This window comes from Odocoileus virginianus, chromosome 13 (assembly GCF_023699985.2).
Source record: "Odocoileus virginianus isolate 20LAN1187 ecotype Illinois chromosome 13, Ovbor_1.2, whole genome shotgun sequence".
In the NCBI taxonomy this organism is placed as follows: Eukaryota; Metazoa; Chordata; class Mammalia; order Artiodactyla; family Cervidae; genus Odocoileus; species Odocoileus virginianus.
The window spans coordinates 23259113-23276463 of NC_069686.1; the positions used below are offsets into that span (position 1 = coordinate 23259113).

The window sequence follows — 17351 nt, forward strand, 5'->3', positions numbered from 1 at the left end:
AAGTAGCACAATGTCTTAGTAGGAGGTACCATTTAATACAAAGCTACATCTGTAGCGATCACATCTGCAGTGTGAGCCACTTCCACTGAACTTCACTAGAGAATTGTTTTATTTCATTCACTGGCATAGGGCAGGGAAGATAATGTCTTTTTTCAGATCCTCAAAGTCTCTGGTACCATCTTATCTCCCAGACCTCTTCTGGTTTATCAGCTGTTCTCTGTAATAGCTTATCAAATTGGCCTTCTAACAGGAATTAAGTTTCAATTATCTAGAGTCCTTCTAGTTTCTGGTAAAGGCATCTTCCTTTCAGAGAAACATTTTCACTCCTTATCATACCCAGTCTTGTCAGGTCCATTTTCCTTTAATTAATACCATTGTTAGGAAATGAAAAACATTCTTCTCTTGCACACTGATTTTATTTAAATTATAACAACATTATAAGGCATGTGCTACTATACATTTCTGGTATAATTGCTATTTATTGTAACACATTGTGTGGAAATGTCCTGAAAAACTTGTCAATCTCATTAGAGAATCTGAGATATGAAAATATATAGGAAATATGGAACTTAATGTAACTGTAAATGTTGAAGTTTCAGAAGTTGTTACTTAAGCTGCATAATTATTTGGTTCTTTTGATTGGTTAACTACTCAAAGAAGATTTTATCATTTATATATTTCATTATATATTTAATTAATCACTTTCCAGATTATGTAGCCCAAGAGTATTTAGGATGTTGATCTAAAAAAGCAAAGAATAAAATATAAAAATTATAAGTGATATGATAATTCAGAGATTCATGTTCTTGTTTTCTCTGGTATTTTAACTTTTATCTTTTAGTACAAATATATAATTATATAAATTTTATAAAAATAACATCAAACTTAAATCAGATTTTGAAACATTTTTCATAATGTACCCATATATATTGGTCACTAAGTAATCTTTTATTAAAATGATTTATAATTTTGATTTATTTATAAATTTAAAATAAATACTCAGGGTTTTGAGAAAATCATATCAGATAATTTATGTGTTAGGGTTTTAAATACTGTAATGAATCATTTAAATATATAATGTATGATTTTCCATTATTGTATGCTTGAATATTACATAATATTATTGTCTACTCCCAAATCAATGCATTGCTATACCTTATTTTATCAATAATAAGAGAATACAAAGGGAAATCAAATAGTCTTTTAAAAGATTTGTTTATTTAAAAGTAATATCCTGCTGAATATTTTATGTTCTTAATAGAGCAGTATAATGTCTTAAAATTGACAATATATGGCTTAAAGCAAACAAAACTTCCTAATTTTATTTCTTTGACATTTATTGTGCAAAAGACAAAGAGGTAGAACAAAATATTTATGTTTTTTTTATGTATTCTAACTAGATTTTTCAGAAATTTGGGATAGCCTATACATCTTTTAGAACTGTTATTCACTATATGTTCATTTTAATGTGAAAATTTTTTTATCTTACATTAATTTTTAAAATGTCTTTAAACATTTTGACTCCCAGAGATATGTATACATTTAAAATTTATTTTTAATTTAGTTTTTATTTTTTGTAAAAACTGGCATGTGGCATGTGGGATCTTAATTCCCTGACCAGGGATTGAACCCCTGCACCTTGCCTTGAAGCTCAGAGTCTTAACCCCCAGGCAGAAGTCTCTGTATGCATTTTAATATCAATCATGAAATTGGCATAAAGTCTTTTATTGTGACAGTAATTTTTCTGTACATAATTTTTCTTTTTTCTGAAAATGAAATAAGCTTTAGGTATAGTGAGTAAATGAAACTTTAATGGCAACTTTCTTGGTGGGACTTACTTTTTCAGAAAGTAAAGCAGTCGAGCTCATCTGAATGTAGTACAGTTGATATTGTTCTCTCTGAAGAAGAAGAAATGGTCTATGAACATGAAAAGCCAAAGCATCTTAGAAATGGTAAGAAAAAAATAAGTTATTTTAATCATTATATTAACATTAGGCTAAATTTCTCTTAACCTAAATAATACTATTAAATACACTTTTAATTTTAAAGAGTTTATTAACTTGACTAAGGAATACACACATGCAAATGTGTTTGTGTGTGTGCATATGCACTCATGCTCATATATATACACATAGAATCTTATAATAAATGTCAAAGAAAAAGTCAATGTCTGGAACGGAGATAAAGGGCCTGCTTCCTAGGGGATCTCATGAAGTAGTTAAACGTTTTAGTTCTGAAATCACACATACTGAGTTCAGATCCCAGCCCACCATTTACTAGCTTTTCCTTACCCTCCTCTGACTCATTTCCTAATATATAAAATGAGGATAAGAATAAGACTTACTTCATGGGATTAATAGAAAGATTAAATTAGTGTGTGTGTGTGTGTGTTTATACCTCATAGAACGGGATCAATATTTAAAATACTCATAGGAAAACAAATGTAATAGTCATTTATTTTTATAAGCTTCGTGAATATTAAGAAATATATAGGGCTCTGGTCAGTTGACTAAGTTATTAAACATGTAATATGCACCTCTCTCTAATTTATAATTTAATTTAGTTTCCTAAAGGGGCTTCCCAGGTGGGGCTAGTGGTAACTAATCCACCTGCCAATGCAGGAGACACAAGAGATACAGGTTCAATCCCTGAGTCGGGAAGATCCCCTGGAGTAGGAAATGGCAAACCGCTCTAGTATTCTTGCCTGGAAAATTCCATGGACAGAGGAGCCTGTTGGGCTATAGTCCATGGGGCTGCAAAGAGTCGGAAATGACTGAGCTACTGAGCAGTGTGTTAGTCTCCTATCAAGACTGACAAATAACCATAGGTTCTAAATATTTAAAATCACTGAAATCATCAAAATGGCAATTCCTAAATGTTCAAATTCCTATACTCAAAAATAAGCATCTGCTCTCAGTAGCCTGAGTTCTAGGACTTACATGATAAAAGACCAGGGAGAAAACATTTCTTATGTTTTTCTGACCAAGAATGTATAAATTGGCTCTAGGGAAAAAATTTAAATGTATTGGCTTTAAACTGCACCCACCTCCATGCTTCATTGTCTTATCAGTTAATCACACCCTTTTCAAGCCTCAGGTTTTCCTTATGCTAACTCTCTTGATCAGAAGATAGAATTACACCTGTACCTTACCCATAAAAAACTCCATAATCCAGGCCTAGCTCCTTAAATAGTCTCATTCAAAATTTCTATCCCATGCCACTGAAGAACTGGGATAAATTTAATTTATTTAATTGATATTATACCTCTTAACATGTAATAAATATTTGCATATTTAAATGAAATGCTTGTTATGCCATGTAAATCTTCAAAGAATGAATTTTCAGGCATTACACCAAAAAAAAATCTAATAATCAGAAGATGGTGTGTGTGGGTGTGTTTGTTTTGTAGGAGTGGGGGTATCTTCTTTCTCAGATTCTGTCTAATAGGGTAGGAGGATGTTCTGAGTCATCTGTGCCTTTCACAATTTCTTTTTTCCTACTATGGCCCCAGGTGGTGCAGTGGTAAAGAATCTCCTTGCTAATGCAGGAGACTCAAGACATATGGGTTTGAACTCTTGGTTGGGAAGATCTCCTGGAACAGGAAATGGCGACCCACTCCAATATTCTTGCTTGGGAAATTCCAGGTCAGAGGAGCCTGGTGTGGGCTACTGTCCATGGGATTGCAAAGAATTGGACGCGATTAACATATACTTACTTACTTGTTGTTCAGTTGCTGATTCATGTCCAACGCTTTGCGACCCCGTGGACTTCAGCATGACCGGTTTCCCTGTTCTTCACTATCTCCTAGAGTTTGTTCAAACTCATATCCGTTGAGTTGGTAATCATCCAGCCATCTCATCCTCTGTTGCCCCCTTCTCCTGCCCGCAGCCTTTCCCAGCATCAAGGTTTTTTTCCTTCCTTCCTTACTATTATGGAACTCACAAGTTTTTCTTTTTTTCTCAGCGATTGCAATGGTCACTACAGTAGGTGTATAAATCTAATGTTTATAAGTCAGAGAACTTCTATATTAGATACTGTAAATAAATGATTGTTAAAACATTTGAAATGTTTAACTTTTCGTGAATTTCTAGATTTTTGTTCTTAATAGTTTCATTCTTGACAGTTTATGAACGAAGATCTTCATCTGCTCAAATCAGTAGAGGCCCCAAGGAAGGAAAAATCTGGCAGAACATAAGGAAAACTTGCTGCAAAATAGTAGAAAACAGTTGCTTTAGGTGTTTTATTGGCCTTGTCACTCTGCTCAGCACAGGTGCTCTGGTAAGTGAGCGTATGTGATATTTTTACGGGAAAAATGCATCATATGTCTATTAATTCATAATGTCACCAAGCCAAATTATTTCCCCCCAGAATACTTATTATAGTACCAAATTTTATATTCTATGATTTTAGTTTTGGAAGATATACATTGCAGTTTCTTAGAGAGTCTGTATATGCCTCATTCAATATTAAATAATCTCAAAATATGTGAATGATAGCAGGAAAAAGAATGTTAATAAATACCTTATTCTTTTAATAAAGTTTAATAATGTGCACATATTGTGCTAGTACTTTGGTACTTGTTCCATAAGGAAAGAGGAATATATATTTTTATATATTTTTAAGAAGCTTTGAACTACAAAAATATTTACTCATTGACACAACTATCTTAATTCTGGGAAATTAGAATCTTCACATGAGTTAAGTGCGTTTACAAGTCTATGCACTGAAGAACTTTTGTAATACCAAAATATTATTTTCAATTTTCTTTTGAAAAGCAAAAAGAATATATATTAAGTGACTGTTTAAATACACTATGGTACAGTCATCCAGTGGGATACTATGCAGTTAGCTAGAAAATGCAAGACCTGTTTGCATGTTGATATTGCATGATATTACCATACCCAAGGTATGGTAACAAGTGAAAAAAAAGAAAGAATAAAGTACACAGCATGCTGCATTCTATGTAGGAAAGGAAGAAAAATAGAATGTGCATTGATATTTGCTTGTGTCTGATTAAAGATCAGAGACTGATCCACAAGAAATAGTTAATTGTGAGATACAGGAAACAGAGAAGATGGTGTGATGGTTGGGAACCAGACTTTGTCCTGCATACATTTTTAAAGTAAACTTTATATTGACATTTAGCACACATCCCGGAAAGCATACAGATCATAAGTGCATAGCATAAAGGATTTTCACCAAGTGAATGTACCCACATAACCGTCACTTGCCTTGAGAAGGAGAGCACTCCCAGGACTCCAGAACCGCACTCTGACCCCTCACAGTTACTTCTGCATTCCGCGTGGGTAGCCAGCGTGTGGGCTTCAACTGCCTTCTACTGGTTTCGCCTGTTTTTTTAAAAAGATTTACTTATTAAATTTATGGCTGCACTGGGTCTTTGCTGCTGCGCAAAGGCTTTTCCAGGTGCTGCGAGTGAGGTCTACTCTTTGTTGAGGTGCCCGGGCTTCACACTGCGGGAGCTTCCCTTGTGGCGCACTGGCTCTGGAACTTGGGCTCAGCAGCTGTGGCCACGTGGGCTTGGCTGTCCTGTGGCATGTGGGATCTTCCTGGACCAGGGATCAAACTTGTGTCCCCTGTATTCGTAGGCAGATTCTTTACCACTGAGCCACCAGCAAAGTCCCGAGGTTGCCTATTTTTTTAATGTTTTAATTGAAATAGAGGCTTCTGCATATCTTTTTATATTATTTTGCATTATGTATCTTCAGTAGGTGACTCCATTTAGTAAATAGTACTTTAGAATAACTTTGGCTCATGTTTATAATCTGTTTTAAAGGATACTTTAGTCCATACTTGGTTCCATTGAGCCAGTTAATTCTATTATTTTATATATACTTTTATTTAGCAGTAGTTTTTCAAGAATCACACCTTTCTTTACGTCTGATTATTTTCATCTGTGTTGAATCTTTGACCTCCATTGCACTCTGCAACAAGTCTGCCTGAGGTTATTGATACTTTATGGCCTTTTTTCAATGCTAAAAAAATTACTATGAAATTAATTTGAATGACATTATCAGACTTTGCTTCCTCCACAATAAAACTGAGGTTGACCTATTAAAACTGAGAAATGTAGAAAAATATTATAGTCTTATTTCATACTCATTTATTTCCACTGGTTTATCTGACACGCTTTGTGACTTTTCTTGTAAAAGCTGTAGGGATTTCTGAAAACACAAGTTTAGGGGTTTTCTTTGTATCTCTACTCTTTGATTCGTAATGGCATGTATCTGTGAGATGGCTATAAGAGATAAGAACCAGGTCAGATATGACTAAAGATTCCATCTAAGTTTGAATAACTGATTTGAGAGAGACTTTTCAGTTCACTGTTTAGAACAGTGTTGAGGTCAAGTTCAGACTCTATAAGTAGAGGTTCTGGACTCAATTAGTGATGTCTGCTACAGGCATGGGAGCAGAAAATGGACATGGATTGTTTGAAAAAACTCACACCAAGTGTACAAGCCTTGAGACTGCAATCTCTGACAGTGGTCACCATCTGGAGATGGGATTTCATTCCCCACTTTGCCAGAAGAGTTTTTAGAATTTACATGTACACTGATCTTTAAATATTTCACCCACAGGCTTTTGAAGATATATATATTGATCAGAGAAAGACTATTAAGATCTTATTAGAATATGCTGACATGATCTTCACTTATATCTTTATTCTGGAAATGCTTCTAAAGTGGATGGCATATGGTTTTAAAGCCTATTTCACTAATGGCTGGTACAAACTAGACTTCATGGTTGTTATCGTACGTATTTTAAAGAAAAACTTTAAAGGCTATTTGTTTACTCTTCCTTCTTTACTCTTACTCTGACTTTCTTTTTGATTTGTGTGTATCTTTCTTTTACCTTTCTCTATACATTCTCAGTCACCAATATCCCATGTTTCTTTATATGTAATGTTTAACATCCATCCTTTCCATTTTAAAATTTTAACATTTCAGCACTTAACTCCTGGATTTTTCTAATCATTACCTATAAACCTGCTGCTAAGAGAATAGGCTTATTGAACAATATTTTGAAAATATCATCATTATAAACTATTCAAGTTCTATTGGTTCTACCTTTAAATCATACATTTAAAATTAGACCACTTAACATAAACTTCGGGGTTCCCATATGGCCCTCGTGTAAAGGATCCGCCTGCTGAATGCAGGAAACTTAAGAGACACGAGTTTGATTCCTGGGTCGAGACGATCCCCTGGAGGAGGAAATGGTTACCCACTCCAGTATTCTTGCCAGGAGAATCCCATGGACCGAGGAGCCTGGCAGGCTACAGTTCATGGAATTGCAAAGAGTTGGACACAACTGAGCATCTGAGCATAAACTTCACCAGTAGCACACTGATCCTAGGTACCAGAACATGTGAATCATTACAGTAGATTCCACCACTGCACACATTTATTCTGTTCTCCACATAACAAGAAAAATAAGCTCCATTAAACCAAAATATTTTCTCAATTTTGTTCTCTCCTTACCCTGTATGTCTAGAACAATTCATGTCACATAGTAGGTGCTCATTAATTTTTATTGAATGAACAAATGTCTCCCCATTCTATCAACAGTGATTGAAACTTCTCAGTCTATAAATAATGACTTACAATATCTGACCTTTGTCTTCTAACTTAATTCTTGCAAATTAACCTTCTATTTCGATGATACCACACTATACCTGCAAGCCACCTTCCTGTTTCTTGGTTATTGTTCTTTTGTATCTGCATTCTTCCATGTGTATGCAAATGATATCCTTACTTTGAAGCCCACTCTGAGCCTCTTTAGTATAGGGTAAAAGAGAATAATTTTTTTCATTTATATTACCTTGAAAATATAGAAAAATGAAGGTACAACAAAATTACTCATAACTATACCACCTTCATTTTTATTAATATTGAATCATATTTATGCATGTATGTTTACTTTAAAAAAATCACCTTAGAATCCTTTTTTTTTGTAATTAGTATTTGAACTTAACAATATTCATTTCCTCCTTGATGCCTCATCTCTGAAATCCTATTTTTCATATTGTCTTAACTGTATATATATTTGGTTTCATATGAAAACATATTTTCAATTCTGTTTAAATGAATATACTGTTTACTATTACTCTATTGCAAATAATCATGAAACTAATTCTTAATCTAATTTTAAAATAAAAATGAATGTAAATATTAATTTTTTACTATAAAGAATCTCAAATACACAGTTTTTTATCTCTAACATTTATTATTCTCACCAAAAAATACTTTTGAATTTTGTGAAATAGTTTTTAAATAGCTTTAGAATACTTTAAAAAATTTTCTGTAATAAATGTTCATTTACAGATTGTTTTGATTAAATTTAAAATTAAATTCTATTCAATTTTTTATTTATATATATCCAGGTGTTCTGTCTTAGTTTAATAGGCAAATCTCGGGAAGAACTAAAACCACTTGTTTCCATTAAATTCCTTCGGGCACTCAGAGTTCTATCTCAATTTGAAAAAATGAAGGTAAGAGAAAAGTTTTTAATATAATCTACAAGTTTTTATCTGAGATTAAGAAACATCCATAAATTAATAATCTTTGTTATCTTCTCATTTGTGTCTTTATTAATACAAAAGCCAAATTTCTAATGCATATTCAGTTTAGTGATAGAAAGATTTCATACAATATTCTAGGGCTATAAACTACACATAGCCTATTAAAACATGGGTTGTGGGTGAAGGAAATGGGGAGATGTTGATCAAAGGATCCAAAACTTTCATTTATAAAATGAATAAGTTCTGGGGAATTTAGTATACACCGTCATGACTACAGTTAGTAATACTACATTATATACTTGAAATTTTCTGAGAGTACAACTTAAAATGTTTTTCACCATTTATCCCAAAAGATATCTATGTGAGGTGATAGATGTGTTAATTAGTGTGATTGTGGGAATCATTTCACATTTTATACATATATTTGGACATCATCTTGTACGTCTTAAACTTACACAGTTTTTGTAAATTATACCTAAATAAAGTGAAATACATATACACATATATAGTTATACACACAAATTAGATAATAAATGTAACTAAAATAACATGTTTTAACTTTAAAAACATTCTGACATACCGTGTAGATACATGGAGAGGAAAAAAGAGTTTCAAAATCAGCAAATTGTCTTCCCTCAATTTATAGAAACACAGGCAATTTTAGGAAATGATTTGCTAGGGAAAGTCAGAAATCAAGTCCTGTACTATTTGATGCCATACATTAATTAGAATGGCAATGAGATAGTAGCCATGGATAATTTGAGATCAGATAAATAATTATGCTTAGGCCAAAGTCAGATCCAGATCTTAATCTTCATCTCATCCTCTGGAAGTTCTATCTGTAGTTGAATTAATTCTGAAGATATATCATGGGTGTATAAGGAAGCTATGTGATTACAAAATTAAAATTTTATGTATTTAATAAACTTCAGGTCTTCAGGTGCTCTTATTACTTGAATATTTATTTCAACCATATCTCTTTCTTTTATTCTTAACATTTGTGTATATTTTCTAATAGACACAGACTTGTTTTCATCAGAGGCATCAGCAGATCTTTCAAAATATGTAGTGTCAACAAAAGATCTGTGACTTAGTTTTAGAGATGAAACTAAATATAATTAGAAGTACAATTAAATGTAAAAATATTAATTCAAGGACAGAAATCTAAGGAATATAAACAAGAAAGTACAGACAAATGGCTACATTTTCAGTAATGGCTGATAGAAGGCAAGATTAGAATGATAGGAAAGAGAATGGTGCCTCAGGGTGTGGGGAAAAGAGAGAAGGAAGTGAGACTGTGGAAAGGGAGTCAAGTGTAAATGATAAAGAAAAGATAAAGAGAAAGCAAAGATGAAGAATATTGCATTGAGTATAGCCGCTGGTTTACATTTGTATAAGAGCTTTAGTGGAATGATAGGAATAAAATTCTGAATATAATAATTAAAGAATAAAGGGACCTGAGAAAATGGAGACAATGATTATAGATTATTGCTGCTTATTTAAGTTTAGGCAGTAGATTCATTTCCCAGACTTCCCACTCTGAAGTGGTTCACCAGAGACAGCGGCTCAGAGTGGTCAGTGATTTTGAGAAGCACAGTGCCCACTGTGTTTCTTTAAATAATCACTTGCCTTGGCTTCACTGATCTACAGTCTTCTGGTCTTCCTCTTAATTTCCATCCACTGTGTAGGTTAATCATCCCTGAAGTTAGAATCCCCAAGACTTAGGCCTAGGTTCTTTTCACTCTCATTTTATCTGCTTTCTAAATAATCTCATACATTTACACAAGCTCACTTGTTTTGCCTATTTCTGGTACAATATGGGAGATGGATAAACATGTTAAATCAGTGAAATAATTATTTATTTCAGTATTTATACTAATCAGTGCAAAATTTTTGAGAATATATGAATTTTTAATATATATTTTAAATATAAATTGTTATTTAGGTTATTCAAATACTAGCAAGTGACCTATTACATCTTCAAAGATGGCCTTTTTTGTTGTTATTTCAACATGACATTATATTAATAAATATTCCCAATATAATTAAAATACTTTCACATTTCTTACTGAAAGTTTATATGTTTGTCTTTTATATGCCAGGTGGTAGTGAGAGCTTTGATTAAAACAACTTTACCCACATTGAATGTGTTTCTGGTCTGCCTTATGATCTGGCTGGCTTTTGGCATCATAGGAGTACACTTATTTGCTGGCAAATTTTATGAGTGCATTGACCCAACAAGTGGAGAAAGGTTTCCTCTATCTGAAGTCATGAACAGAAGTCAATGTGAAAGCCTTGTATTTAATGAATCCATGCCATGGGAGAATGCAAAACTAAATTTTGATAATGTTGGAATCAGTTTTCTTTCACTGCTTCAAGTAGTAAGTACATGTTTGAATTTTTGAATTATGTTTATTCATATTGTAGGTGAACTTAAAGGACAAAATGTGGGATGCTTAATAAAATTAGTTTTAAATTATCTTAGCAATTGATAGTAGATATATGTTATGGGACATAGTATACTAAGCTCACTTAGAAAGACAAAAGTGAAATATAGTCCTTGCTTTGTTGGAAAAAAGAAGTGGAGATAAAGGTAGAACTAGGTTAACAGAAGAAATGCCAAGTATTGACCAAACCTATTACCTCCACCACTGACCAGACAGTAGGTACACAATTTTTGATCCAACTCAGGTTACTGCTGTTTTGTTTCTACTTAGTACTTTGAGGAATAACTCTTCAGTCCCCCAACATCTAGCATCTTTCCTGTCTTACCTCCTTCATAGTATAAAGCACACATATAGCAATTACAAGTAACTATGACACTTGGGCAGCATGTAGTTATTTACCATTTATCCAGCTGTCTAACCAGCTCTTTTTATTTATACTGTTCTAAAATATTTTGAGTTACTACAAATAAACTACATAGCTTTATTTATTTATTTATTTTTTATTATTATTTTTATTTATTTATTTATTTTTTTCCCATTTATTTTTATTAGTTGGAGGCTAATTACTTTACATCATTACAGTAGTTTTTGTCATACATTGAAATGAATTAGCCATGGATTTACATGTATTCCCCATCTACATAGCTTTAAATAGTTTTTAATAGACAATATAAATGTAATAATGAAAGTGGTAAAGATCTCAGTTACACAGTATTTTGAAGTGTGGTTGACCTTACTAATCAAATGTTTTACTGTATTAATAATATTGACCTTTAATTTTTATTTGCCTCAAAGCATAAGATTTCCATAAGAATTAAATACATGCCATTTTTACAGGCAACATTTAATGGATGGATCACTATTATGAATTCAGCAGTTGATTCTACTGATGTAAGTACTGTACAATCTGAGAACCATCCTTAAGGTTGGCTAAGTCATTTTTGCAATTCAAGGACAGGACACAAGCAATAATTGAGTAATTAACATGGTAATAGCAAATGTTTATGCTAGACAGAAAGTTCATTTCAGATTGAATATTTCATGAACAATGAACTCCTTCCAGAATTATATACAATGGTTGAGGCCCAATAGGCACATTTGAAAATTATCAAAACAATGACTAAACCAATGCAATAAGCTTTAAAATTCAAATAAAAGCAGTGATATCTCTTTTCCAAAGAACAAAGAGGAAATACTGCCTCAAGTAACACTGTTAGATTTTCTTGTCCTAAAATGTTTTCTAAATCTTATGCTTTAAAAAGTCAGTGTCAATATTTTGCTGTTTTCTCACTTTTTCATGTATTTTATTTTTAAAAACATATTTTTTTCAGAGCAGTTTTAGATCTACAACATTGAGAGGGAGTTACAGAGATTTCCTATATACCTTTACCTTCACAAATGCATAGCCTCCTCATTATAGATATCACTCACCACAATACTATATTTTTTTACCAAAAATAAATCTACACTAACACATCATGATCACCCAAAATTCACTCAGTGTTGTGCATTCTATGGGTTTGGACAAATGTATAATGACATATACCCTTAGTTATAAGGGTATCATATAGCATATTTTCACTGTGCTAAAAATCCTCTGTGCTCTGCCTTATTTTGCTTATTTTCTTAACTTTTAGGTAGATATGCAACCTAATTTTGAAAACAACATCTATATGTATTGTTACTTTATTGACTTTATTATCATTGGATTATTTCTTCCTCTGACTATGTTGATTGGTGCTATTGTTGCCAATTTCCACAAGCATAAAATAAAGATAAGTATAAATATTCTTTGTCAATCAATGCCCAAGACGGCGGGGGGCCGGGGGGGTAGGGATGTCCTGCTTCAAATAATTGATTTTAGATTCAGCTTAATAGCATTTTTATTTGGTACTTACCTTTAAAAAAATATTTATGTTCTTGCAGATTGAATATTGCTAAAATGTTTATCTTTACACTCTTTTCTATATTCAAATAAGCACAGACAAGTTTAAACATTAAGCATTACAACTGTTTCCGTGTATGTGTTTGTAAATCATGACATGCTGAAAAATAGCATTGTTATATCTGCACAAATATGTGAAGATGTTCAAGGAAAATAAACCACACTGTTTTACTCTTTGATGTACTCAAAGTGGTTCAAAATTGTACCCAGCAGAGACATCTTTGTCAGTTGAAATGGCTTTTTCTGCTAAAAGTGAAAGTGAAGTAGCTCAGTCGTGTCCGACTCTTTGCAACCTGGTGAACTGTAATCCTACCAGGCTCCTCCCTCCATGGGATTCTCCAGGCAAGAATACTGGAGTATTCTGCTGAAAATAGAGAGTCATAAATCCTAATTAGGTGACCTAAATAGAAGTTCCTTGGAACAAATAAGAAAATTCAGAGGCAGAATTGAAAAACCCCTGTTCAGTGTCATCTCCACACAAAGACTCCCTTCAGGGCTTCTGTTAATACAAATGCCTCAAATGTCATGTAAATCCAGTTATTTTAACCTCAGGGATCTACTTTCTATTAAGTGTAGAAATGCCTTCTAGTGAATCAAAGAAAAGAATAGTTTAATCTTGAAATTTCCTAGTTAGCAAAGTCATCAATGTGGTGTAGAATCTGGTAAACAGATCATTCTGAGTCTGCACTAATTAGATGGGATTAGAGTTATTAGATGGGCTTTCCCACTTCAGTAGTCTTGCCTGGAAAATCCCATGGATGGAGGAGCCTGGTAGGCTGCAGTCCACGGGGTCGCTAAGAGTCAGACACGACTGAGCGACTTCACTTTCACTTTTCACTTTCATGCGTTGGAGAAGGAAATGGCAACACACTCCAATGTTCTTGCCTGGGGAATCCCAGGGACGGGGGAGACTGGTGGGCTGCCATCTATGGGGTCGCACAGAGTCGGACACGACCGAAGCGACTTAGCAGCAGAAGGACTGAAGCTACTTAGCATGCATGCATGCAGAAGGATCAGTGATCATTGGACTCTATGCTTCAGCTTCTTAAGGATTTCAGCCCAGTGGAATAACATCCTAGAGTCTGACCAGGGGCTTCAAATTGGTGAACCCGGTCAATTTAAGTGACCCAGTCCTGACATGGGCAGTAACAATTCCTAACTCCTAGATTAACACATTAAATGTTCACCTCTTATTCACTTTGCTTTTCCTATATAAGATACCGAAACTAACACTAAAAACACAAAAACGAATAATTCCTAGAAGGTATTATGAAGGGGTAAGCACTAGGTGCTTTTGGAATAATAATGAAAAGGTATCTTCTGATAGTATTTGGAAAATTAAGTAACTGTGGACATATAAAAACAAGTATATGACCAATTCTATTTTTTCTTGATTATTGAAAGGTACAAATCAAGTTCAGCTTTTGGGGTTAACTATTCTTAGTAACCTTTCCAGATATCCTCTGCTGTTTTTCTTTCGTCTCTAACAAGAGTTAGGTCCCAGTAACTAAAAAATTAAAATAGGGTTGACTACCCACAGCAAAATGCATCAAAATATAATTGAATATCAATCATTTCCAGTGTATACTCTGTATTTTGTATGGATTTTTGTGCAGAAGGTCAGACATGTTTAAACATTATATAGCTCATTGCAGTTAAGCATTCTTTAGAGGATTAAATCAATAATTGCCAAGCTTTAGAAAATGCATATTAACATAAGGTGAAATGTGGATTAAGTATGATTTTAATATCTTTTTCTTTCATTGCTTTACCAGGGAGGCTCAAATATCTTTATAACAGTCAAACAGAAGAAGCAGTGCCGTGCCCTGAAGAAGCTGATATATAAAGACTCTCAGAAACAAGTACTTCACCCAGAAGTAAGGAAATATCTAGATTTTTTAGCTTTCTGAAAAAGTTTCCTTTATATATTCTCTGTTACAAATGAAGATGTGTTTTTAAAATTCTTAACAACAAATGCTTTTGACTTAATTTTTTAAAGGTGTTCCTTGACACAGCTTTTGATGGTCTTTTTGTTTATTTTCTTTGACTACATGCTGTAATTATAGTTTGGTAAAATCTTAGTTTTCACGTATTCTACTATTTATGCTGGGAGGGAAGTTGTAAATCTAAAGACAATGTGTATAAATATCTTATTAATAAGAATATTACACCTTTTTCCTTTATACACAGAACAAGTTCCAACGATTTATCTTTGACTTGGTAACAAGTCGAGTTTTTAATATCATCATTATGACTCTTATATGTTTCCAAGCAATAACCGTTATGATACAAAGTGATGAACAGAGTCCCCAAATCGACACTGCTCTGTTTTGGATTAACTCAGTTTATGTTATGCTATATATTGGAGAATGTGTACTAAAGCTCATCGTTTTCCATTGTAACTATTTCACCAGTGGATGGAACATTTTTGACTTCATGGTGGTTGTTTTCTCTATTACAGGTAAGATTTTGTTTAGTCAGATTTTCATTTGTAATAATATTAATTCAGTCAAGCTCTTATAGTAATCATCTTCTGAGGTATAGTCTCTTTAATAAACACAATGGTGGGTGGGGGGGTACTCTTTCTATTTCCAGCAGGAATGCCTTGAAAACAGTGAAAGTATTAGTCCATTTGAGACACCAGGAAAGCCCCAACTTCCCGAAGGAATACTGGAGTGTGTAGCCATTCCTTTCTCCAAGGGATCTTCCTCACCCAGGGATCAAACTCGGGTCTCTCACATTACGAACAGATTCTTTACCGTCTGAGTCACCAGGGAATGCCTTACATGTTTACATTTACACGTGTACACATGCCTGACAGATATATAACATACTGAAAAAATACTTTCTGAATTAATACATAGACTTTATTACACTGACCACCAGATAAATGCTTAATTATCCCTTCAGTATATTACATACATTATTTATTTAAGATGACACTAGGAGGACCTTTATGTTTTAGTGTGATAGAACCTTTCAAACTCATTGTTTTCTTTCCTCTAATCTATAAAATGTTTACTAGTTTCACAACACTAGAGTTTTAGGCTTTTATGAATTGGTCACAAGTTTTCTCTTACTCTGGAGATCTCAGTCCTTTATTTAACAAATATATTTGATTATCCTCTTTCTGAATAGACATTATGTTATATGCAAAGAATTCAGTAGCGAATGAGGTAGGCATAATTCCTATATATACATAGTTTATAATCTATCAAAGGATACAGATAATTAAATAGTACATGTTAATGTGCTATTAAGGTATTGGTAAGATAAGAAGCACAGGGCGCCCCGGCACCACAACAAAGTGAGAAGCACATAATCAGTAAGTAGAGGTCAGAGAAAGCTTCACAGAAGAGGCAAGAAGCTAAATGGAGACCCACTGGTTAAGGAGCTAGCCAAGAATCTAGGATAAAAGTGTTCTAGGCAGAAAAGGTTTACCGTCTGCCTCCCATAAGACACATACTAGAATGTTATCTCCATAAGAGTATGGACAATATCTGTGTTACTGTCAAGTACTATTCTAGGCAGTCAGTAGTGAAAATGTGGATAAGCTTTCTGCCCAGTTTCACCTCCAGAAAATTAACTCATTCAGCTGGTAGTAGAGGCAGTGCAGTCAACACTGATAGACAATTGCAAGAAGCTTCCTAGAAAAGCACATGAAATCAGGAGAGAGCTGAAAGAAGGAAAATGGAAGAAAATGCAAGTAAGGAGCCCTCTAGGTTGAAATGAGAGTAATTGAATCAGACGTCTAGGAGGAGAGGAAATATCTCAGAAGGTCAGATATCCTGGGTTCAGAACATACTGATAGATAGGAATAACTAAAGTAAAATGATAGTATTAAAGTTAACAAAGCCAAAGACTGAAAGACTAGCCTTTCAATGGACTGTTGACGGTAGGTGCTGGGATGGAATGGACAACAGTGAGCTGTGTACTAAGGTCTACAATGAATATGAATGAGGGGGAATGAACAGATCATAGAGCTAAGGAATGGTAGATGTTATAGTTGAATGGCATGATCCACACACTGTCAAAATTTTTTTCTTTATAAAATTAATGTGAAAGAGAAGTATCTGGAAATCACATTGGAAAGAAGGAAAGATGCTTGCTTGTTCCATCTTTCTACACTGAGAAATGTTGAGTGGGAAAGAATGAGCTGTCTGTGCTTGAGCGGAAGTAGTATCCTCAAGATAGAGACAATTTTCTTCACTTCCTTTCTTATCTAAAATCTTAGTGAATAGGGAGTAAAGATGTGTTTACAATTAAAGGGGGAAACCTCCTGCATAATGTAAGAGTTTGGAAGATTGAGGAGAAATGAAAATTTGAGTCAGAGTAGAAGGTTCACTAAAGCACTGTGGAGAGGGGGATATATGTAAGATATAACATCAGAGAGAATGCCATCATTGCCAGTAACCAAATT

At 33.6% G+C, this 17351-nt stretch overlaps 1 protein-coding gene across 1 annotated transcript in view; it reads left to right on the forward strand.

Annotated features, from left to right (window-relative positions):
- The window catches only part of SCN7A (sodium voltage-gated channel alpha subunit 7), a 77436-nt gene that overhangs the window by 56410 nt on the left and 3675 nt on the right, over positions 1-17351 (forward strand). Inside the window, exons 16-24 of the mRNA XM_070476105.1 lie at positions 1847-1952; positions 4124-4278; positions 6597-6770; positions 8402-8509; positions 10642-10920; positions 11824-11877; positions 12624-12761; positions 14704-14808; positions 15122-15392. Coding sequence (XP_070332206.1) covers positions 1847-1952; positions 4124-4278; positions 6597-6770; positions 8402-8509; positions 10642-10920; positions 11824-11877; positions 12624-12761; positions 14704-14808; positions 15122-15392 — 1390 coding nt within the window. The remainder of the gene's footprint in view (positions 1-1846; positions 1953-4123; positions 4279-6596; positions 6771-8401; positions 8510-10641; positions 10921-11823; positions 11878-12623; positions 12762-14703; positions 14809-15121; positions 15393-17351) is intronic.